The sequence below is a fragment of the Bipolaris oryzae genome (assembly GCF_000523455.1).
Source record: "Bipolaris oryzae ATCC 44560 unplaced genomic scaffold scaffold_185, whole genome shotgun sequence".
Lineage (NCBI taxonomy): Eukaryota > Fungi > Ascomycota > Dothideomycetes > Pleosporales > Pleosporaceae > Bipolaris > Bipolaris oryzae.
Window position 1 is genome coordinate 11,655 of NW_006911461.1, and position 23,489 is coordinate 35,143.

The 23,489-nt window shown below is 52.0% G+C and overlaps 5 protein-coding genes across 5 annotated transcripts; 3 read left to right on the top strand and 2 right to left on the bottom strand.

Annotated features, from left to right (window-relative positions):
* Positions 1 to 213: 213 nt before the first annotated feature.
* COCMIDRAFT_8854 (glycosyltransferase family 4 protein) lies at positions 214 to 9,536 on the bottom strand (the record flags this gene model as incomplete). The annotated part of the gene is made up of 4 exons (XM_007693856.1): positions 214 to 1,634; positions 1,686 to 1,964; positions 2,012 to 9,323; positions 9,375 to 9,536. 4 exons carry the CDS (start codon positions 9,534 to 9,536, stop codon positions 214 to 216), a joined length of 9,174 nt encoding a protein of 3,057 aa, XP_007692046.1.
* A 1,587-nt stretch (positions 9,537 to 11,123) lies between these two features.
* Positions 11,124 to 13,482, top strand: COCMIDRAFT_106196 (uncharacterized protein; the record flags this gene model as incomplete). Its single annotated transcript, XM_007693864.1, has 5 exons — positions 11,124 to 11,623; positions 11,758 to 12,432; positions 12,484 to 12,939; positions 12,992 to 13,117; positions 13,170 to 13,482. 5 exons carry the CDS (start codon positions 11,124 to 11,126, stop codon positions 13,480 to 13,482), a joined length of 2,070 nt encoding a protein of 689 aa, XP_007692054.1.
* A 1,157-nt stretch (positions 13,483 to 14,639) lies between these two features.
* On the top strand, positions 14,640 to 15,807 carry COCMIDRAFT_40397 (glycoside hydrolase family 114 protein; the record flags this gene model as incomplete). The annotated part of the gene is made up of 2 exons (XM_007693862.1): positions 14,640 to 15,218; positions 15,355 to 15,807. 2 exons carry the CDS (start codon positions 14,640 to 14,642, stop codon positions 15,805 to 15,807), a joined length of 1,032 nt encoding a protein of 343 aa, XP_007692052.1.
* Positions 15,808 to 17,565: 1,758 nt separating this feature from the next.
* Positions 17,566 to 17,727, bottom strand: COCMIDRAFT_106180 (uncharacterized protein; the record flags this gene model as incomplete). The annotated part of the gene is made up of 1 exon (XM_007693865.1): positions 17,566 to 17,727. The coding sequence occupies one exon, from the start codon at positions 17,725 to 17,727 to the stop codon at positions 17,566 to 17,568; it is 162 nt and encodes a 53-aa protein (XP_007692055.1).
* Positions 17,728 to 21,040: 3,313 nt separating this feature from the next.
* On the top strand, positions 21,041 to 22,562 carry COCMIDRAFT_8857 (uncharacterized protein; the record flags this gene model as incomplete). The annotated part of the gene is made up of 3 exons (XM_007693857.1): positions 21,041 to 21,946; positions 21,999 to 22,251; positions 22,312 to 22,562. 3 exons carry the CDS (start codon positions 21,041 to 21,043, stop codon positions 22,560 to 22,562), a joined length of 1,410 nt encoding a protein of 469 aa, XP_007692047.1.
* Between the last annotated feature and the right edge of the window lie 927 nt (positions 22,563 to 23,489).

Below are 23,489 nucleotides of genomic sequence, written 5' to 3' on the forward strand. Positions count from 1 at the left end.
GCAGTCAAGAAAAGCCAATCCGCTAAAGCAGTAATGCAACGCTTTTCTAAAAAAAAAAAACATTAAAAAACAGGAAAACATGAAGATCATACAATAGCTAATCACGCATCCGTGGATATCTTCCCTTCTACATCTCGAAAGGGGGGGAGGTTATCCGTTGAAAAAAAAGAAAGAAAGAAAGAAGCGAAAAACAACTACCGTTGTAATGCCAAACTACGCAAGTTCCATCTCATTCAAATGACTCTTCCTCAAACTACTGCGGCCACTATTTGGCGCCCAACTTGTTCGCGCGAGGACATCGCGTCGTGGATCTAGCATTCCACCCTCGCCGGTGCCCATTTGTCCCGCGTACTGGAATTGCATTGGGCGTTTGCCCTTGCCAGGCGACACAGACGAGGGCGACCGCATCGGCGCAATGTGCGTTCCCGAGTATGTCCTCGTCGGCCTCGGGATGACGGGTAGCGCCCACTCGTCGCTTTCCGACGTGGCGTATTTGGTACTTGCGCCCGCGGACCCGGGTGCCGTGTCCCAAGGCTCGGACTCCCAGGGGAGGTCGGGAGAGTACGCTGAGGAAGAAGGACCGCCGTCGTCGTCGATGTAGACGGACGAGAAGGATGTAGCAGCTGAGTCGCGATGGGGAGCAAAGGGACGACGGGGATGCATCATCTTTTCCATTTGGGGGTCGAAGATGCTGCTGCTCGCCGTTGTATCCAAAGTATCGCGCTGCGGCACCTTGTGGCGGAGCGACAACATACGTGCTGGGTTGCGGGGCGGCGGAGATTGCTTTTCGAAATCGAGCATTTCGTAAAAGGACTTGCCAATCCAGAGCATTTGTTCGTGCTCGCGGAGGTAGCGCTCGCCGCCAAAGGATTTTTGGACAATGTTGCGGGCCATCATGCCGAGTTTGCGGCGGTGCTCGGTCTTCTCGTACATGCGGCGCGTTATGATTTCAACATCGCGCGGGGTGGGCTTGTGGGGGAGGATAGGGGCGGCGACGCCGGGGCCGTCGTCGGCATATTGGGCCCATTCATCGAGCATGGCGAGGAGGTTGATTTGGGCGCGGGCAAGGCCGTAGGCGTCGTTGGGGGCGACGACTTCGCTGTAGCGTTTGCCATCGTCGGGATCAGTGAGCACGCGGAGAGATGCACCCACATCAGTGCAGACGACAGGGGCGCCAGTCAAGGCCGCTTCTCCGAGTGCGAGTGGAAGACCTTCGGAGACCGATGAGTTGAGGAACAGCCAAGTGTTTGCAAGAACCATTGCCGGATCCGCTGTACCGCGCATAGTGACATTCTGGCCTAGACCCTTACAGGCGAGAATCTCCTGACACTCGGAAGAATAGACGGGAGATTTGTTGAGAGCACCGTAAATCTCGAGCTTGTAGTCCTTAAAACCCCACTCGTTTGTAATAATGTCGGCGGCCAGAAGAGCTGTCTTGATGTCCTTGGCGAACCAGACGTGGGACAACATCGTCACGGTTGGTGTCTTTGCCTTGATCTCCGTGACTGGAGCAAACTTGGTCATATCAGTGATGCCGTTGACGATAGGATCGACCTTGCGCTTGAAGACGTTGCGGTGCGTGAGCTGTCCTTTTGCGCTTCCAATTTCAATTTCCCATCCTGGGTTGAAGAAGTCTAGAGTAGCGAGTTAGTTGAGTGTGGTAGATTCAAGAATCGCATACATACCTGCACATGGAAGGATCTGATCGGCATGATGAAGAATCAGACATGAGGTCAGCTTCATCAGGCCCAGCAGCGAGTTTCGGATAAATGGTGGTAGAGTGCACATTGCCGACGACAGGTAGAGGTTAGTCTCACGCCAGGAGATGGCGTGATCCCAGATCTGAAGTGTACAGTTGCGCTTGAGCTTGCAAACGATACCGTAAGATGCAGAGACACTGTGGTGAGAGGCCTGGAAGACATGCGGGATCTTGTCGGGGATCGGAATGGAGAAAATGAAGAGATCTGTACAGGTCAGTTTCGCTCGATATAGGCTGGCAGGTTCTACTTACACCTATACCACAGTTCCAACGCAGTGTCAAAGTGACCAAGAGTTGGCAGCTCGGTACGGAACCATTCCTTTGCTGGTTGGGCATTGGGCATGTCATCTGTCAGCCATAGCTTCCTCCACGAGTCTTTGACGATGTCGCTAGTCCAGACTTCTTTCCAGTGGCGCGAGTCTTGGAAGTATGTGTTGAGGTTAACCAAAGCACGAGTTGCCTGCTTGACATCTGCCGAAGTCATGGTAGTGGCTCGCGCTCCGCGGACAAGAGCGGTCAGTGTAGGAATGAAGTTTGTCTCAATGTCAGTCAAAGTTGCTGCCTTGACAAGATGATCAACCTCGCTGTCTAGCTTATTGGTGAACATGCCGTGGTTGGGGTGCATAAAGTCCAAGCCCCATAGGGGAATAATCTTCAGGGATTCGACGTTCTCTTCAGTCTGGTGCTTTGGCAGTCCAAAGTCATTAGCTGATTCGACGACCATGTGCCATTTGATAGTGCGAAGGTTGTTGATGAGATCTCGGCGACATGCTGAGACACCACCACCTTCGTTTGGCCAGGTTCCAGTATCGACGGCAATGACGTGTAGCGAGTTATCGGTATCGCGTTGTAGCGCCTTGGTTCTGGTGAAGACGACAGCATCTCCACCTTGACCGAAACTGAACAGATCGCTCATGCGGATGGCTAGAGGGGTCCACGCGCTGATATCGCTGGTGAGATCTGAGCTGGCCATGATGGCATCGGCGTGTAGTGCAAGGTAGTCTTCTGCTTTGACGAGACTTCCACGATCACGGCGTCTCCAGTAAGGTCTTAGCAGAGCCTCCTTTCGGATCAATTCCTCATCGACCCAGCGAATGACGACTCCGTCAAGGTCATTACGCTTCTTCCAAGCCTTCCAGAGGTGAGATCGGGCTCGGGAGGTAGAGATCTCTTGCTGCTTGATGTTCCTTCGGAACAGCCTGCCCACGAAGTTGGAGGTCGGAGTCTTGAATGCCAGTAGAGGGTTTTCATCAGCGAAAGTGCAACGAGTGGGCTTCTTGAGAACGCCAAGCCAATCGTGACGGATCATGTCTGGTGTATCAACCATGATACCGTTGAGCTTAGTGGTGATTGTTGGATGGAACTTGTGATCATAAAACCATGTGCATTCGTAAACGTCGGCACCTTGGACGAAGGTCGCTTCATGGACACGCGGAGTGGGTATCCAGCGCTCTGTCTTCTCGGCATGGCGAACAGGAGGCGCGCACCAGCTGACATTGGCCGACATATGTGGAAGCACAAACTCGGCGCGAAGAAGTTCATCGTCGTACTTTGCGTTCTTTCGGTAATGGTATTTGAAGCGTACCAGGTTGTTGTGACTGATGTAACTTCCAGATTCAATGTGGCCCTTGTGGTTGTACAAGACCTTTGATCCGTCGTTTTCGCCCTTGCCGCAAATCCGGCTGAGGGGGATCTTGCTTGACCGTACTTTCGAAATCCTAACCTTGCTTTGTGTTTGGTTCGTGTCATATTCGTAAGTAAACTCATTGGTGACGGAGCCGTTCTTCCACTCTTGTCGTAGCTTGATGCGCATTTCTTTATCGTAGTGAGAAACACGAACCTGACCCCAGGTCGGCTCGGTTTTTAGGGCGCCTGGATAGAAGATCAACTTGAAGCCGCCGTCTTTGTCAGGGTGAACGAAAGCCGTCTCAGTATCTCCGGCACTTTGGATCACCAAGCGATTCTTTCTCTGGATGATCAAACTTCCCTTGACGGTTCCCGCCAGGCCTGCAATGTCCTTGCGACGATGGTAGAGGAAGAACGGTAGAGCTATGGACATTGCGCGTCGACTATAGATCCACAGTCCTGTAAGAAGAAATGTAGTCGGCTTGGCAACAACCCACGGTTTGTGCAGCAGTGCCCCGTTCAGTTCACGCTGATACTCGGGATCGGCCATGCACGCCAGAACAAAGAACTTGACCCAGGTTCCGGCAGAATGATACACATAGGCAACCGGAAGGCGGATATATTCAGTGAACAAGCTAAACATCGAAACGGCAGAACGATTGAGGACCGGATGGTACGCCGTTTGGATATCCGCAGTGACTTGGCGATATTCTTTGTTGGAGAGTGATTGATCGCCTCGATTCCTAAAGTAGCTGTACTTGACAACCGCCAAGTATGCTCCTAGATCATAGCGTGCGATGACTGAGAGAATCGTACAAGACTCTTCAGTGCGGATGTTTTCGTGGATCCATGATAGTTCCTTGTTCGTGTAAGGTGCTCGGATACCGAGACAACGTCGGAAAAACAGTCGTCGTATATCCAATGGCAGGTTATCCCACTGAGTTTCACAGTCGAATCCAAGGCACAGATTTCGCAAAAGCTCTTTGCGACAGGCCTTTCCATACGTCAAAGCGTCTTGTCCCGCAACCAATGCCGGCATCGAGCGTCTGTTGCACTCTGAGATAGCATCCTGCTCGCCGTCGTTCTCCCTGCATGCAAGAATAGATTCCGCAATCTCAGCTTGTGAGTGCGGAGTGTCGAGGAATGTTTCCATGCATGCATGAAGTAGAGTTTCGGCGATGGCAGTGCAGTTGCTGCTCACGTTCGTCTGGCCAAAGCCTGGGCCCTTCGCGTCCGATGTCACATACAATGTCAAATGACCGTCGGCAAAGTGCGAAATGGCACGAAGATCGTTGTTGAAGTTGACAACCGTCTGGAGAGGGACAATGAAGACATCAATTTGCCCATTTCTCCAAGCCGACACGATTCGTTGAATTGTTGATGGCATGGCCGGGAACGCTTGTAGAGCAAGCCTCGACAGACTATCGTGAGTGCATGATAGCAGCAACGCAACGATTTGGTCACCGGGTTGGCCGACTGGATTGACACGATATCTGTTCTCTTTTGGAGCAGCTCGAATCATGTTGCAGTATGCGCGGAGCTCGCTTTGACTGTATTCGGAATCGCTGTTGCCGCTGTTGTATGCGTGGAACTTGTCATTGAGCTGTGACTGTGTTCCATCACTAGGCTGCCCATCCACAGTAGTTGCTGCATTTTTGGAACGCTTGGCTGATGAGAATGACTCTGAGACCCATTTACTGAAGTCTAGAGCTTCTGGCATGCCTAGTTTAGCAGTTCGAAATGAAAGAAGGGCTGCTGTCCAAGTTGACGCGGCAAGAGCGATAATCCTGTCGTAGAGGAAACCAGGGAAGACTGCCAAGAGTACGTTGCCTACTATCAAACCAACCACGACAGCTGCTAGCAATGGCATGAGCGCGTGTGGGCCAGAGAATATCTTGTTGTACTGGTACAGCAACAATCCAGTATAAGCGCCAACGTAGGACAAGAACAGGGTCAGTCCAACAGACGAGCTATTGAAGATCCAGATGAGGGCGGTGCAGAAAGCAAGCGCCCATACGTGGACGCCGATGAAGCGACACAAGGTATTGAAGTAGAGGTGACGCCTAAATTTCAGGTCGTTGGCTTTGGCTTGTTTGATCTGTTGCGTGTTTTCGATCGAGATGGGTGCCATCTGCTCCGACAGGGTGTGTAGGTGCTGAGCCTTGTAGTCGAGTAGGACAGCTCCGATCAGGTAGTACGCAAGTCCGAAACCAACTGATAGGCGGAACGCTGTGTCCATCTCACCTGCAAAGTCGTATGCAAGTCCAAGGCCGGCTGACAGTTGAATGGGTCCGTCTACTCCTGGCATATCCACTGTCTGGCCCCCGTTCAATATGTCCAGCCATCGATCCATGAGTGCGACTAGGAAGTAAAGAATACCGCAGTAGATTTCATCACCTGCTGTTCGCCAGTGAATGAAAGAGTTGTGGAGGCGAATTCCCTTCTGAGATTGTTGCATACTCTCCAGCGCGACTTGGGTTTCGAGGTTCCAAGTCGAACTGTATGGAATAGGTCGCTTGGTGTCTGTTATGCGAGCGTACCAATCCAATAAAAACAATGTCGAATCCCAGCAGCCAGCCATTTGTTTGACGAATGCATCTTTTGTAGACTTCTCCCAGAAATGACGTCCATGTTCTTTTAGTACGGCTTCATGGAGAGCGTTGCGGCACAAGGCGAGAATGGCTGGTTCGCTCATGCCCTGGAAGATGTCTGGCTCGCTAAAAGACCCCTCCGAAGAGGCAACGAGGGATCCGCCCGCGACAGTTGATGCAGCTGCTCCCTTGCTTTGGCCTTTGTTCTTGAGGGCGGTCGCTTCTTGTTCCCTCTCAGAGTGCAATTTCATATACCAGTTCTTGATATCTGAATCGTTGAGTGTCTTAATGTTATGATACCAAGTTACCCATTGAGTTGCCACGCGTCTGGTGCCAAGAATCAAAAGGGTTACGAAGATATACAAAACGCCCAGATAGAGGTAAACGTCATTGCCTTTCATCCCAATGAAGATGGTCAGAATAGGGGAGATTATCAAGGTTGGAATGACCATGATAATGATCTTGCGGCCATTGAGGAAACTGGATCCAGGAATCTGATAAGTGGAAAGCACAGCCAGGACAGTCAGGTATGTAGTCAGGCCAAAGAGGTAGAAGAAGAAGACAGCGCCATGACCAGGCCCTGATACAGCTGAGATGACGATAAATCCAAGAAGACAGCCAGCAAGAGTGAAAGCCAGACCACCAACTAAGCGTGTGAGGACAAACATGTTGGCTGCTGAGAAGGCCATGGAAATGAGATAGTATGTGCCACCGATAGAAATCCAAGTTCCGATGGCACCAGAGAGCAGCAATGAACACATCAATGCCAGCGTAGCATAGTACCTCTCGTCGTCAGTCATTCTCACACTCAGGTAGAGGCCGTGTCCAGTAGTTGAAAGAAGCACAATGTCGACAAGGGCAGGAATGGCGAAGACACTCAAGAATGTAAAGCGACGATAGGCAGGCATGACGGAGGCCTTCTGCTCAGGATCGATATCTGTCTGGGCTGCAGCATAGGCGGAAGCAAATGAAGGCGCATTGAAGATCCACATCGGAGGCTGGTGTTCTTCTTGGTTGTAGTAGGCCCTGTGCTTCTCCGATAGCAAGATACCCATGTCGCTAGGCTTGATATCGAAATAAGCTTCACATCGAGATCCCAGCGCAAAGAGCTCTGCGAATGCCGCACTCTGATCGGAATACTGGTTGAAGAGTGGGTTCCTGTCTGAGACCTCAATGTAGACTTCTTCGAATCCGGCTTTCCTAGCTGCACAAAAGATACAGAAAAGGACAAAGTCGGCGGCCGAGTCGAGTGTTCCCCGACTAGTGATGTCCGTGATGGCTGAAGTGATGGTATCAAGCTTCTGGTGATCCCTCCACCATAGTATGTTGAGAAACACCTCGTTGATGTGTCTGAAGAGTTGCAAAGCTTGCGCCTCATCGAGTGTCGGCACACGCGAGAGTCGATACCATTTGAGTTTCGCGTTCACTAGCTCCTCATCGGTGACTTTCTCGCCAATGTAGTCTACATTGCTTAGTTGCTTAAACTGATGATATGTAGGTACATCAATCAGCAACTCCTTGCAGCGTTCGCGAATCGCAGGAAGCAGCGAGCATTCCTCTTCCCATTCTGAGTAGCGGATATGCTGCAGGTAATTTAGAAGCTCCGAGGAAGAAAGGAGATCCAGATCTTGAACCAGCCGATCCGGTAGTCGTTCTGGTGAGAAAGATCCGGCAGCGAATTCGCTAAGACCGTATTCAGCAAGGAAACACTGGTACCTAGAAAAGCCCATCATGCTCAGATATGTGTGAAGCAGAACCCCTTTGACATCCTGTACGGACTTGGACACATATATGATGGTGGCTTTAGTCCGAGGGTCCAGTTCCCACACTCCCCAAAATGAGGCGCCATTGGGAGTATGAAATCCTGAATCAAGTGCAGAATATGCTTGGAATCGGTAAGGATCGGCACCATCCTCAACAGCATGGTCCAACGCCTCTACGAGAGCTAGAATAGCTTCTCTCATAGTAGGCACAAGATTCAGAAAGTGGCTGCTGCTAGAAGCGTAGCGGCTGAGGGTTGCAGAAGTAGCACTGAAGTGTTCTATGGGGAGACGGGTAAGCAGCTTGAGATCTCGCAGATGCCGCTGCGACTTGAGGACGCGATCGAAATCGGCTTTAGAAGCATCAATACCGATTGGAAAGCATCCCAAGGATGAATACAGTGATCCATCGAAAGAACATGATAGTGGGTTGTCGGTGTGCTTTTCCACCGCCATGGTCCAGTCGAGCCCCAAACTCGTGGGTGATGAGGGTTCGTGGGGGACCAACACTCCATTCTCATCAACTTCGGGATACTCCACAGTGAGTGTAAGTGTGCTAGATGAGTCGTCATCGTCATGCATGTCTCCATCAAGGCCGGCGAGCGTGTCGGCCAAGAGAGGGAAAATCTCTTGTAGCGGGACGTAGTCGTCAAAGAGGCTAGAAAATCCAGGCGAAATCGTACGGGCAGTTCGGTACTTGTCATGGACGTCCATAACCTTTCGGGTCTTCAGCCACTGGAAAGCGGCCAAAGGCTCCTCACAAGAGCTGACATCGTGAATGTTGGTCAGAGCGCACTGCCGTGGGAAGTACGGCACAGCGCCATGATAACTGCACCACATGTGCGCCCTTCTAAGAACAGCGTGCGATAGCTCGGCATTATCATCGACTGTGTCCCACATCATTGTGACAAACGAACGTTGGCAAGCTTGGGAAACAAATGACCTGGTTGTCGTCTTCATCTTGTCCATGTCGAAGAAATCGCGACGCTCTCCATTCGACTTGATCGTACCATTGCGAACCACTGCGCCAGCAAAGAGCGAGAGGTCGAGCTTCTTTACACCGTCCAAGAAGTCGGGAGCGCCGATCTCCAGATAACTATCCAATCCATGGGCTGAAAGAAGCTTTGTGAGGCCATGCAGCAAAGCGATGGGAACGCGGTCGCGCCATTCAGCAATGAGAACACCAGTGAAGTATCGCTTCTGGTCTGGTCGTCGCAAGTTCTGTTCAATTGTGCAAGATACCAGATATATCGCTTGTGACAGGTCCAACTCGGTGCCCTTTGCGGCCGAAGTGATAACATGGGATAGATCGAGTCGCGCGATAATGTAAGGTCCCATGGGAACATCATCATTACTGACAGCCTCTAGGACACCAGTCTGCTGGTAATCTAAGACGAGCGCTTCCCATTGCGACAGGACCTGCGCCTCCTCTGGAGTGACTGGGGTTTGCAATGCGCCAAGGTAGACGCCAAAAGATGATGGTTTGGCGGGGAGCGCGTGCGTAACGCGAATGACGCTTGAGCTGTTTGACAGGAGATGAATGCGCTCTTGTACAGACCGTGGCAGAGCAGTTTCGTCTTCATCCTCCTGCAGGGTTTGTCAGTTCTGGGCGCATGTCGGGGCAGCAACTTTTCCTACCTTGAACAGTTTTCGGAGAGAACGATAAGTAGACCAAACGAGAGCGACAAGGCCGACAAATCCGCTAGCAGCAATGATGGCAATGAGAGTCCAATCCCACCAGTCCCGGATTCGCGTGCCATCCTTGAAGGCCTCGATACCTAGAACGTCGGGCTTTGCCATGGTTGCGACGGCGTGGACCTTGTCCGACTACAAGGCTTGCGCCTATGCTGACAGTTGTAATCCGAACAGACTTTACGGTTTTCTATGCTGGACGGGTGACAATAGGCATTGGGCATAAGTGGGTTATCAAGTAAAAAAACAAGAGGCGACAGCCCGCTGCATGGAGAAGTGGTGTCACAGCGAGGGCGAGTCGACGGCGACCACACAACAAGAAGGGCTAGCAAAGACTGGCAGTCGACTGGTGAAGGCCAGCTGAGAGCTGATCAAGAGGTGCATGGTGTGCTTCGTATGCTAGAGTACAGTCAGGTGTTAGTTAGCTGTCGATCTGGCAGTGCATTAGCAACCATGGCCAGTGGCTAGCCGAAGCAATGTCCACTCCAGGATCGGCAGCAGTTAGAGAAGGCGCCCTCATCCTTCGAGAATATCGCAATACGGCGCTTGGCGGGCACTACAGATGACAGTGAGCCGGCGTGATGAGCACGAAGCCCTTAGGCCGGGCATAGGCAAAAGCATGGACATAGTGCACTAGCGGGATTATAGTGGCCAGATTCATCTATCCCGGACACGAACGGGGACTGCAACCCGACCAAAGCGGGATCCTGGGTTCGGGGGACGGTGGATCTTTGGTGGCGACGAGGTGAGAGTGGTGGACAGGAGTAGCCGTGGCGAGGCTGACAATGTCAGGGTGCGGTTTCTTCCCTCATCCTGGCCTGTGCGCGCTAAATTTGGCTCTCCACTTGTTGCAGCGTCCCGCCCGGCACGCCTTTTAGCCTAACCTCCTCCACACTACGACGTTAATATCAGACTTCATCTAATATGGCACTCGCTCCGGCCTTGTCTCCGGCGCTCATGCAAGGCAAATGCAGCAGGCTCTTGCCCTGGCCCTGACCCTGGCCCGATCCACCACATGCTGACTGCAGCCAAGCGCCTGCTGGGACAACAGGCACACCACTAACGAAGACACTGGCCAGGGATCTCCTCAACATACCGCTCCCTCCACCCGCTTACGTACAGGATGTGCCCGCACCCCGGTCCTCTACTGTGACTACAGCCTGAGCACATAGTAGCAATCTCCTCAATCTCGCTCTGCTAAACTGCCCCGGTACGTACCCAGCGACCTGGTTGAATCCAAAGCCGAGAGTTAAAGCGTGATCCTACTATGTGCTTGTCCATCACGATCCACCGCGGCGGCACGATACGATATTTTTTTCACGTGGCATCAGCCTTTTCTCCTCAACGGGCATCACCTGAGGATTTGGCAATAGTGTGCTGGCCAAGGTTAATAGTACGCCCCATTCCATGTCAGCAAGCTACTCCCCGGTTTTACGACCTCCACGATTTTTGGAGGCGTCAAGCTGAACTCAATGCCGTGGTACGCCTAAGACTAGATCCGACTACAAGTCGTAACTTTCAATGTGGTGGAAACAAAAATGGAAAATCAATAGTCCCTTGATCATTTACCGCATCTGGACCGTTATACTTGAGGTGATCTATGGGATAAATTTTGCCGAGACTTCTTTATTAATATGCCTAGATTCCTCAGAGACAGCCACTTCAAGTATTCATTGTTTCACTTCTCTTTTAATCATGTCGTCCTATTCTCGCTCGTTATTGCGAGCATGCTTAGTCTCTTCCCTCTCACTCGTTCTGCAACCAGTGTCGGCGTTTGTGGGAAGTGCAACGGTCTCAAGCACCGTTTTGGTCATCGCTCGCGATGCTACTTCCGCGCTGAACAGCGCCTCACTTGGTCTTCAGGGCTATGGCATACCCTTTGAGACCCTAGTTGTTCCTCAGGCTGGTATTACCAATCTTCCCCTTCTCAATGCTTCTGCAACAAATGGCAACTACGGTGGTATCGTTGTCGTGGGCGAAGTTAGCTACAACTACGATAACTCGTACCGAAGCGCACTTACAACCGATCAATGGAACCAGTTGTACGCTTACCAGACCAACTTTGGCGTGAGAATGGTCCGCTTGGACGTCTTTCCTACCACTGAATTTGGTGTTGTTAGCACTGGTGGCAGCTTGGAGGATCAACCAGTCACCTTCACCAACACAAGTGGCTTCCCTTCGGCCAATCTCAAGACGTAAGTGCAGAAGATTCCTTGACTCCAATTTCCACAATGGGCCGAGATCTCTGCTCGACTTCCACAATCGGTGCCGGTGGCAAACGTTGGCAGTCAGAAACATGAGGTGCAAGCAGGACTAACCATGGTGACAGGGGTGTGCCGATCAGCATTGCCAGCATCTACCATACTCCGGCCACAATCACAAACTCGTCAATTGCATGGGAGTTTGCTAGCTTTTCCAATGCTGGTACTGCTGCAGTCATCAACCAGATTGGTGCACGCCAACAGATGGCATGGTTTCTTCCATTTGCGCTAGACTGGGCGCCATCCAGCAACATTCTGCAGCACGCGTGGATCACTTGGATGACCAGAGGCCTCTTCCTTGGTTTCAGGAGAATCTATCTCAGCGCGCAAGTTGACGACATGTTCCTCGAGACGGGCTTGTACCGCCCAGCAGGCCAAAACTACCGCGCCACGCCACAGGATCTCACGACCCACGTGACATGGCAAGCTGCTCTCAACGCAAGGCTACCCGCGGGATCCGAATTCTTCATTGAGATTGGCCACAACGGTAACGGTGACATTGAAGCATCTGCATACACAGATCTGGGCCAGACACGCTGCAGCCCTCCCCAAGCTATTGAATACTCTGATCAACCTGACGGCAGCCCGGAATACTCCAAGCCCCCTGGTACCGGCGTAAACATCTGGCCTACGACACCCACTTCGTACACGTGGAGTCTCCAGTGTGCCCAGATTGACCCGCTTGAGAACTGGTTTGCAGTGACATCAAACCGCGACGCTTTTGCTCATGTCTCCCACACCTTGTACGTATCCAATTGCTACTAAGACCCTGGCCGCTGCTGACAAGACGCTAGCTCACACATGGACTTGACTAATGCCACCTATGCGGATACATCAAAAGAAATTTCCTTCAACAGAGCGTGGCTCAAGCAAGTAGGACTCGATGCTGCTAAGCGATGGAGTACCAAGGGTCTCATCCCCCCTGCCATTACTGGTCTGTTCAACGCAGACGCCATCAAGGCATGGATGGATAATGGCATCACCAATGTGGTTGGCGACAATACCCGACCACGTCTCCGCAACACGCAGAGCTCGTTCTGGCCACTGGCCACGACGACGTCGCTTAATGGGTATGCTGGTCTGAATATCATGCCTCGTTGGGCCACTCTGATCTACTACAACTGCGATCTGCCAGCCTGCACTACCCAGGAATGGATTGACACATCTGCTGGCGCCGGTACATTTGACGACCTATTGGCCAATGCCCGGGATACGGCGATGCGCAATCTTTTTGGGCTACACTGGGATCCGTAAGTCTCCGCCCCTATCCGCTTGAAGAAAGTTTACTGAGACATTACGCAGGTACATGTTCCACCAGGCTAACATGCGGGTTGCTGATGTGCCAACGACTACTATTAATGGCAAGACGGGCCAATACTCGCTACTCATGTCGTGGCTCGAGGTTGTGACCAGTGAGATGACGCGCCTGTACGTAAACCATGGCCGTATTGGATTAAGCAATGCTGACACACGTCTCTAGGACGACCTGGCCCATGAAGACGCTTAAGCATGACGACATTGCCCAGGAGTTCCTCAACAGGCAGACGCGCGATCTCTGCAGGCCTAGCCTGACGTGGAAGACATCGACTAATGGCGCAAGCATCGAGTCTGTGAGCGTGTTCACGGCAGGTGGAAACAAGTGTGGTGCAACTGTTCCAATCACGGTGCCAGGGTCGGTAGCAGACTCGACTGGCGCGACCAAGGAGCAGCTAGGCAGCGATCCCCTGACTCTGTGGGTGTCGATGAGTGGTGCGAGCAGGACATACACGCTCTCGTCGGCATTGCCTCTATAGGCGGAGTGGCGGTCTTTCAATATTTGTTTGCATTGTTAGTGATTACATGATGGCTACAAATGTCTAATAGGAATGCTTAAAGACGATATTCGCGAGTGCTATGAGTGGGTCCGTGGTGAAGAAAAACCAAAACGTGTACACAGTATGCCGCCTTAGGATGATGTGATGCGAGGCTACATGTCTACTTTTTACTGGAGTGGCGTTAGCGTAGCCTTGCAAATGGGTGGCCCGGAGTTTAAGCGGTCAGCAGCATTTCAGGCTGGCCGCCAAGTCGCTTCGCTGTTCCAGCCACCACACACAAAAGACGGGGGTCCAAGTATCGAAAACGCCGTGTCCTCGGGACGTTGTTGTATAGCGCCCCTGTCCGTCTGAACGACAGGCGCCACCTCGAAACTGCTAATGCATGCTCAGACACGGTTCACCCAACTGGCTGTCAGCTCCGTTGACCGCATCTCCTGACGGCGTGCCTTACCATCCCCCAAGATCCGCATGTGGCAATGTATCCTTTGGCGACCACTATGGCGTGCTCCTGTCACTTAGTTACTCTCTGCCCCGCTCCACCAACCGGCACCACTTCCCCGGCTTCGCATCAGCCACACGCGCTACTGCTACTATTGCCGCAGACGAGGCGTTATTCCGTCTCCAGCTAGGGCCGTGTTTTATTTAACATCCTTTATATTAACCTACATATGCACCTTGCATGCCTCAGCCGCAAGTGCCGAAGAAGAAAAAGGTGTCACGTTGCGACTGCGCCGCTAACGCCGCGCCTCCCTTTATTTCTCTTACTCTGCGAACCATGTAGAATATTGGCCTGGGGTTGCATCTCAAAGAGCTGAAGGGAGGCCGTTTCGTATAGCGTGTTGGTAGTCTACTATTGGTGCTTACACGCCAACTTCAATAAAAACAACTAAGCTGGCTGTGTCCCCCTCCATCGTGACAACCCATTTTTTTTTCATTTTCTATACGCCCACCCCCCTTGTAAACTCTCTTTTTTGCTATACGCTGAGCCCCCGGGGCGCCTAAAAGTTCTCGGTTAAAGCGTCACCAACGAGTACTACAACTCTGTGGTCCCCCATCCGAGTAGTAGAAGAAACAAAGCAAACAATCCAGGGAACGAGGAGAGGGAAAAGAAAAAGAAACAAAGAAGAAGAAGAATCATGGATGTCAAACCTACAGCGACAACGCGGTCGCGCCGCCGCAAGATGCTCTGCATCGTCCTCCCCCTCGTCATCGTCATTGTCCTCGCCCTCGCCCTCGGCTTAGGACTAGGCCTTGGCCTCAACAACGGCAACGACGACAACGACAATGACAACAACAACAATGGCGGCACGCCTCTCCCCTCCCCCAACAACACCATCACCTGGACCCCCTCCGTCGCTTCAACCTGGCAAATCATCCTCTCGCACCCACCCGACATCTCCTCCAACACCGCCCTAACCCCCAACGTAAGCATCTACGACATTGACCTCTTCGACACGCCTAAATCTACTATCGACGCGCTGCGCTCCCAGGGCATCCGCGTGCTATGCTACTTCAGCGCGGGGAGCTACGAGAACTGGCGTTCGGACGCCAAGGATTTCAAAGATGCGGATCTGGGTAAGCCGCTAGATGGGTGGCCCGGCGAAAAATGGATCGATCTCAAAAGCGAGAATGTGCGCAACATCATGAAGACGCGGGTGCAGTTGGCCAAAGACAAAGGATGTGACGGTGTAGACCCAGATAATGTGGATGGTTATGTGAGTTGTTACTTTCCCCCCCCCCCTCCCCCCTTCTAACCCTACACAACCTTAAAACACGACTATTTTTTTTCCTCTTTGCAGTAGTAGTCAAGAAAAAGAGTGGTTTGTGGGGCTAACACGAGAGCGCAAAAAGCAAAACGACAATGGCCTCGGCCTCACGTCCGCAGACTCGATATCCTTTATGCAATACCTCTCCAACATCACCGCCCCGCTCAACCTCGCCCTCGGCCTCAAAAACGCCGGCGACATCATCCCCACCGTCCTGCCCATTGTCCACTTCTCGGTCAACGAAGAATGCGTCAAGTACAGCGAATGCGCTAAATTCGCCCCCTTCATCGACGCAGGGAAACCTGTGTTTCACATCGAGTATCCGGATGGCGCGGGTGCCACGCAGGGATTACGCACAAACGTGGTGAGCGATTACTGTGCGAAGAGCGGCAAGGGGGCGGGTAGCGACAAGTTTAGCACCGTGCTCAAGAAGATGGAACTTGATGGCTGGGTCGAGTATTGCGATGGCTCTGTCAACGTTACCGATGTCAATGAGGCGGTTGGTGGCGGCCGGAACAATAATAGTAATTCGAGCTAAAAAAAAAGCGGACCTTGGGAGCTAAGAAACAGAGAGAGAGAGAGAGAGAGACGTAAAGTAATGAATGTTAATCTTTGTTGAACTGGGATGATGCCTTCACGCATATTTTCTTCTTCTTCGTATTTTCCGATGATTTTCGCCGTTTCGATGCCGATCTCACCAATGCATGTATGTGTATGGATGAATGTGTGTGTGTGTGTGTTTTTGTGTGGTTCGTATTCTTCTGCCGTCTTCTACTACTGCAACTACCCAACTAGTCTTTTCCGGTTGGGTGGTGTATCTACTTGCTATTTTTATCAACGTGCGGTACCAAACTTTGAACACTGGAGTAGCGTTGTATACACTAAAGCACATCTCCATTTGCCCCATCGTCATCATCATCATCATCATCTTCGGACTATATTCCACCTCGTTACCTTCCGCTTAGTAACCTCCCTTCCCCCCCTTGGCGGCCCTAGGAAAAAATACTTTCTTCTTCCATCGTAGCTTTTTGTTTGCTTTTTTCCCTCTCGACTCGCGCCTTTTCTTTGTAAGCATAAGCCTCGCACTCACACTCGCTTGACTCGGATGTAATTCTCCCGGGGGGAGGGTGGTCGGTGCCAAACAACTCTTTTGCTTCTTTATACACTTACATTATCAGTGTTACACAAAAATTGGATCACTGCTCACTGAGTCGCGTAGCGACAATGCTTTCGTATCATCATCACTATTCTCCACATCCCGAGAAAGCACTGTCTTGCTGCAACCGACATACACTTATTATCTTTTTTGCTTCTGTGCACTACACTACCAAGCCGCCTCTACCGACTCCCCATCCACCCACCCTTCAACATGTCGTTGCACCATCTCCCGCATGGCGTGCTTTTCTCTCTCTCGGCGCTTTCACCCGGGCCGTATGCGTATTCTCTTTCAGCTCGCTCTCTCTTTCTCTCAACTAGTGTATGCGACATACCAAGTCTAGTCTCTCCGAAGTTGCGTGTTTTGTGCATTTTCAAAGTCCCACGGCGTCGATGCTCTGCTGCTTTCTCCCCGAACCGGAGAGTCTAGCACGGTCTCGATGCCGGACCGCCGCGGTCTTGGGTGTTCATACGTACGTACAAAGTACAACAGTCCGGAAGTCAAGGCCGAGAATCGCGCCGCCGCTCTCGTCCGGCCGGCGCCTATGTACTGTATGTAGTACGTCGAATACGTGTCGGTGTCTAAGAAGAACCGAGGTAGAAAAAAATACCTATGCGATGTTTCACAGCAGCTGCGGATCGATGCGCACTATTCAAACACAGTCTCCACTGCTTGACTAGAGGATCGATTTACCCCCCTGGACTCTGCTGTAGGCTTGCGGCCGCGATCCGGGGAATCCATGCTCATCCGATATTCCTCTACAGATTTGTTATTACACAGTATACTCAGGAGCGAACAAGCGCCTGTGACATGGGTGGCATGTGCTGTGTGCCGATCATCCCACTGGTGGAATCGGCTACGGATCATGTAAGTATACATGCCATGCTGCAATTTTGAGGCAATGCATGTAAACAAACCGTAGCGAAGGTAAGGGTTCCCAAACGCCAAGGGATATCTGCCGACCGGTTGAATGTGGCTACAATATCCGGCCTAGCAACTTGTCTACTTACACCGGTCAGAAGCCTGGCGGTAGCTGCGGTCGGCACCCAAGACTATATGCGGATATTGGTCTTGACAGGTACATGGGATTTGTATCTGAGACAGCGCCACGCGGCCTCATATGGACATAATCCTCTATATTTAGGGGATGAACGGCAGTGTCCAAACCTTGGTTATAGAGAAGTAGACCCTCGTCCAATCGTTCAGCACATGCCTCACACCCATGCTCGCTTTTGGAAACGAGGTGAGGGGGTGATGGCTAGTGAGCAAGGGCTGCAACACTGGTGTGTCGAGAGCTTCCATTGTGCAAGGCGCCCAGGGTCAGTGCTGGCTCTTGGTAACGAGACGAGGCGCCATCGCATTCACAAGGCCTCACTCGTATTTTCCTGCAGGAAGCACGCCTTCTAGACCCAAGTGTCCATTCAGGAATCGAAACACCAAGTCTCGTTACCGATTTTTTTGCAGGCCAATGGGACCAGGCATACGGCGCTCCACTCAAAGCCTGCTTGAACACGACATACCACAGGGCGGCCGATCCACTGTTCCGGATGCCCCATACGAGCAGCTGTGGCTGACAGGGGTGGGTGCGGGGCAAAGATCGGGCCCCTGTTCGTCTTCTTCTCAACGCCTGAACCTGGGAGGCAAAACCTGCGATTTGCACTAAGCATATACAAAATTAGCACATATACATCATGGTGCAATGGTAGTGGTGTGAAGAAGAGGAGGATCGGCAGCCCTTAGCGAGCGGCTTGCAATGGCTCCCGTCATTCAAGGTGAGTGTGTCTATAGAGGGCGTCATCTAAATGTAACTTCGGCTTCATGTTGCAAAAGAGCTAGCCAATATTGACAAGGGGAGCGCTCCCCCGTTGTGCCGAGTACTTAGCTTGCCCGCTTAGGTGAACGGGCACTACGACTAGCCTTCGGGAAGCTGTCGTTCCCACGCACAACGCATCGCCTACACGCCCTCACCCAATGGTCTCGTCCAGTGTAGACGTCATACGTAAGCCGGATGCTCGCTTGCGTTGTCAACTGCTCGAGACTAGGACCTAAGCCAAGATTGGTGCAAGAAGCTATTGAAATCCTTCAGAAACAAAAAAATTGGTAGCCTGGTACTCAGCTCGGCATCAAATCGGTAGTTTGGACACCCATATGCTGGCATCAGCCAAGCAACGCTACGCAGAGCCGCCGGCATTCAAGCTTCCGGGAAAACGCGAGGAAGCTACGGTATTCTGCCGGGGAAGGGCATGGGGTGTGAACTGTACTGAACTTCCGGTAGCGAACCCTTGTGTGGAAAAATTCATAGATGCGAACCGATATAGAACGAGGCTGTAAAATTTCCGCACGGAGATGAGATCAAAGTTGGAATAGAGTGTTGGCGCATATTTAGCGCGTAAGCTAAGGGTTAACAATCTGGCTAAGAACAGCAAGTGGCCTGGGATTAGCTGACTGTAAAATCTGCCGCCCATGGCCACTGAAGCACATCCAATGTTAGTGTGACACTGGGGCTGCTTGACCCCCGTGGGTCATAGTAGCTTATGAGTGTGCTGCGTGAAAATCTTTACTGGTTTGGAGTCAGCTTCCCGACTGACTAGTTAGAGTCGTCTTTGGAAGTAATCACCCGGCGGCCGAGCGGTCCGTCTGGTGTGATGCAATACCTGCCTAGATGGCGAGCAGATACTCTGGCAACTCCTTGATGTGCATCAGCTCGTTAGTGGGGTACGACGACAAAGTAATCGCGATTGGCCAAGGGGTTTCTTATTTCCACCACAGCTCAAAATGTGAAGACCAAGACCTTAGCCGCCGGCCGACGCACCTAAATTGATCCTGCGGACCGAGGTTTCACTTACACGTGGTGTGCTCGAGGCGACAAGGAAATGTAGCCTTGCTGCAAAGGCTCTGGCTTCCCATGTGTGTGCCTCTTGGCTGCTCCTGCAAGGCTGTCCAGATCCTAACATCCGTCCCCTGCTCAGCTCAAACAGGCACTAAGGCAATCGATGGACACGGGCAAAATGCCGTCAGACTGTATGTAATCGGAGCTAACCGTGAGTCATTTCCTGCGAACAAGACGCAGAACTAGTCCAACAGCGAATTTCCCTACAATGGTAGTGACGGGGAGCTCCGAATCGCATAAATGGGCATCGCTCTGGCTGTGGCAATCGTACTGAACTTTTTTTTGTCTCCGGGTTTTGTCCTCTGAGAACCGCCGTCAGGAAGCGCCTTCGGACAAAGGCGTGACTCCGGACTGCTTGGAAAGGATCCATCGAGACGTCTAGACTGTGATGGAATGGCCGGATCATGGACTGAAGTAGCATATCAGCCTCGCGCTTATGCAACTGCTGGGAAGCAGGCGAACTGCAAGCTGCGTTGTGTAACCCGACCTCGATTGATGAACGAAATTGGTTCTTTGACTAGAAGAGAGTACGAGGGTGCTCGAACAAGGCCTAATTCAGCGACGCTCGGCGTGGCAACACGCATGCTGCAGAGCCAGCTTGCTAGAACGGCTCTCCTTTAGCCCGGCGCCGTCTCTCATGGCCTGAGACATGGTTTCTAAATGCGCTGTGCAATCATATGATTGTTGCGTGGGAGGTCCTATTGTCAGATATCCCGCCCAATACTAGTGACAAGTCACACTCGGCCCCGAATTAGAACGAAGTGATGTCATCCGATGCCGAGCTCAACAATCTGGTGCATGACTTTGTTACGGCGTAAGCGATGGTGCACATGTTTTTTTTGAGGAGAGTGAGCGTTTCCAGGGCTGTAAAATACTCTGCATTGTGTAATGCATCTTCTCTGGGCCCATAATGCAGGCTTCCGATTGCGGTAAACTGTGCTTGAGTGTCAGAAGTTCCCTAAACAGGTTAGATGGGCGGCTACCAGGAGAATGGGAAGGGTTCAAACATGATGTTGAAAGGATTCCTTGCCCCCCTGCTAGGGGGGGGGGTAGGCGTAGATGGGAACAATGACCGAGCTAGGCCCATCCATGGCATTAGCTTAGGCACGGCTTACTACCAGCCAATTGCAAAGGATCGGTCCTAGCCTCAACAAACCAATCTGGTCCTGTATTTCAAAAGTAGCAACAAAAAAGTATTCATCAGCGTGGCTGGGTGGTGAGCATCCCCACTGCCCTGCAGGGCGCTTCAGGGGTGGAGTCGATGGCGAATCCAGCATCAGCCGCCTGAATGGAAACACTTGGAACTGCGTCCATCGAACTCTTTCGAGCCCAGATGAAGGCAATTTCAGACTCTAGAAGCTGTGGTAGTGTAACCCACATGGGCACGGCTGGGTATTGCGCATCCGGCGATGCAAATTGGACAGGGATCTTTAGCGATGCAAGAGTATATTCGAAAGAGCTGGACCTGGGGAGACTCCGGCACTCATGAATCGGGATCAAGCGGCCTGGTCGTGCCAAGTAAAGTAGACAATATTGATGGCGCAAAAAAGTCTGGCTTTGACGTGTTCTGCCTAATTCAATGTAAGCTGAGTACCGTTAACACTGAGGTAGCGTATATAAAGATTTTAAGGTTGGCATACCAAGAAGCAGATCAGTAACACGGCAATCCACTCGCTCCTCTTCGCTCCCATTCACTCATTCAACACGCAAAGCGCGTTGCCCGCCATGTCTGCATGCTCCTCACAGTTCTCGGTGTCGCCATCCGCGACACCAGAGATGGTCAGCACACCAGCGACACAAAGCTCTGTGCTCTTCGACGACGATGTGGCAGCCGATCCTCTGGACATTGAGGGCGTCAGCTCTTCCTTCATCATGGTCGTTGGCGGATTGGGTTACATTGGCTCCCACACAACACTGGAGCTGCTCAAGGAAGGATACAACGTCCTTGTGATTGACGACCTCAGCAACTCTTACCAAAATGTCCTGACCAGAGTCAAATTCCTTGCCGAGGAATTCTGCAAGGAACAAGGACGACGAATGCCTGCACTGCACTTCCAGCAATTGGATTATCGAAGCCCGCAGATGAAGACGGTACTGGCCAATTACTCTTCGTATTCCGTCAGCAGCAAACCAGTATCAGCACTGGCCCATCGCTTCCCGTATACGAACCTGCAGCGGACAGATTCCGGCATTGACATGGAGACGGATGATCGCCAGGAGCCGGTGATCGAGCGTCGATCCCGGATAACGGGTGTTATCCACTTTGCCGCCTACAAATCTGTCGAAGAAAGTATCCGCACGCCACTGAGGTATTACAGCAACAACGTTTGCGGTCTTGTTGATTTCCTGGGCTTGATCGAGGAATTTGGCATCAAGAACTTTGTCTTCTCGTCCTCGGCTACAGTTTACGGTGAGGGTGCCAATTGCGGTGTGCCTCTACGCGAGGAGCTATGCGTACACCACCCAGAGACTTTTGTCGACGGTGAGGGACGCGAGCGTCAGGTGCTACCGGGTGTCTTGGGTCTCACTTCGCCTTACGGACGTTCAAAATTCATGTGCGAGTCCATCCTTGCAGATCTTGCTGTGGCGGACCCGACATGGTCCATCACTGCTCTGAGATACTTCAACCCAGTAAGCCCACATTCGAGTGAATTTCCAAACGAGAAAATGCTAACGGAACCAGGTGGGCTGCCATGAATCCGGAATACTGGGTGAAGATCCACGACAGAAACCTAGCAATCTCATCCCAGTCATCGCTACAGTAATGACAGGAGCTAGGCCGGTGCTGGATATTTTCGGCACTGACTGGAACACTCCCGATGGAACCGCTGTGCGTGACTTTATCCATGTAGTCGACTTGGCCCGAGGACATATCGCGGCTTTGGCTGCTTCCGCAGCTGGTCGCACGAAGGCTCCATTCCGAACCTACAACTTGGGTAAGTTGCATTTTTCGTCTACAACCCGCTCCTCTAGATCTAGTTGCTAACTCTTTCTAGGTACTGGCAACGGACACACGGTTCGTGAGGTGCTTCACAGCCTGGAGGAGGTGTCTCAACGGAAGATCCCAGCCCGAGAAGTCGGACGAAGGGCGGGAGATGTTGGTTTTTGTGTGGCTGAAGTGCAGCGAGCAGAGACGGAGCTGCAGTGGAAGGCTGAGAGGAGTCTCAGGGATTGCGCTGGAGATGTGTGGAACTTCACCAAGGGCCGGTGTCCCGATGTGCAAGAAGTTGGTAATGCGCAGTGCTAGTGGACATGCAGTCCATGCTTGAGAGCTTTGGTATTGGCTTTGGCTAGATTTCGGGACGCTTTTTTTCGTTCTCCTTTCTTCTTTGTTGATGGAAAAGTCTTAGCATTAGTAGCGGGCGTTTTTCTTTCTTTCTTTCCCTTCGCAAACGAGGCGTTTGTTAGCTTTGTACAGATTCGAATACAACTGACGTAAAGTTTATATTTGAAGGCGGATCATATGGCCTCTCCGCACTCAATGACTGCCTGTCGTGTACTGTATGTGTAACGACGCCACGCCTTTGTGTAGCACTGCCAAGGGCTGTTGGGAGATTTGAATGGGTCACCTAGCAGGTGCTGTGGCGATTGAAGAAGGGGTTATGGAGGGGATGAGAGGAAAAAGCAAGGGCTGGCAGGCAACGAGGGCGGTTTTGCAGTGGCTTTGGCGCACTGCACGTCGCCACGCGAGCAAAAACAATGAGGATTAGTTTCGGCTGCATGAAACCTAGTGAGCTCAGGTGTGACATGAGCATGTACAGCTACCATGCGCATACACGGCCAGTTCTCGCCATGCAGCGAGTTGTATTGCGGCAGACGTTGCCAATGTGTCGTTTTCGCGAGGAGCTAGCAAGGTAGCAAGATAGCAAGATAGCGAGATAGCAATAGCACGGTGGGCGAGATAAGGGCGATGCAGCAATGGGCTGTTTGTGAGGTGGATGCGAGGATGAAGATGTTACTCGCCAGTGTATATATGTACAGGCATGCAAGCATGCGTAACGGCGAGGAGCCAAGAGCTGGTGGTTGCAGGCACCGTGAGTGTGATCTGCAATCGGAGCCAATGGCACGGCTCGATCGAGCGGCCAGTGCGCGACTCAGCTGGGGGCGGTACATAGGCTCGCCGCCCCCCTTTGCGCCCACGCGTGCGAACGAGCGTCGTCGTGGTCGTCGTGTC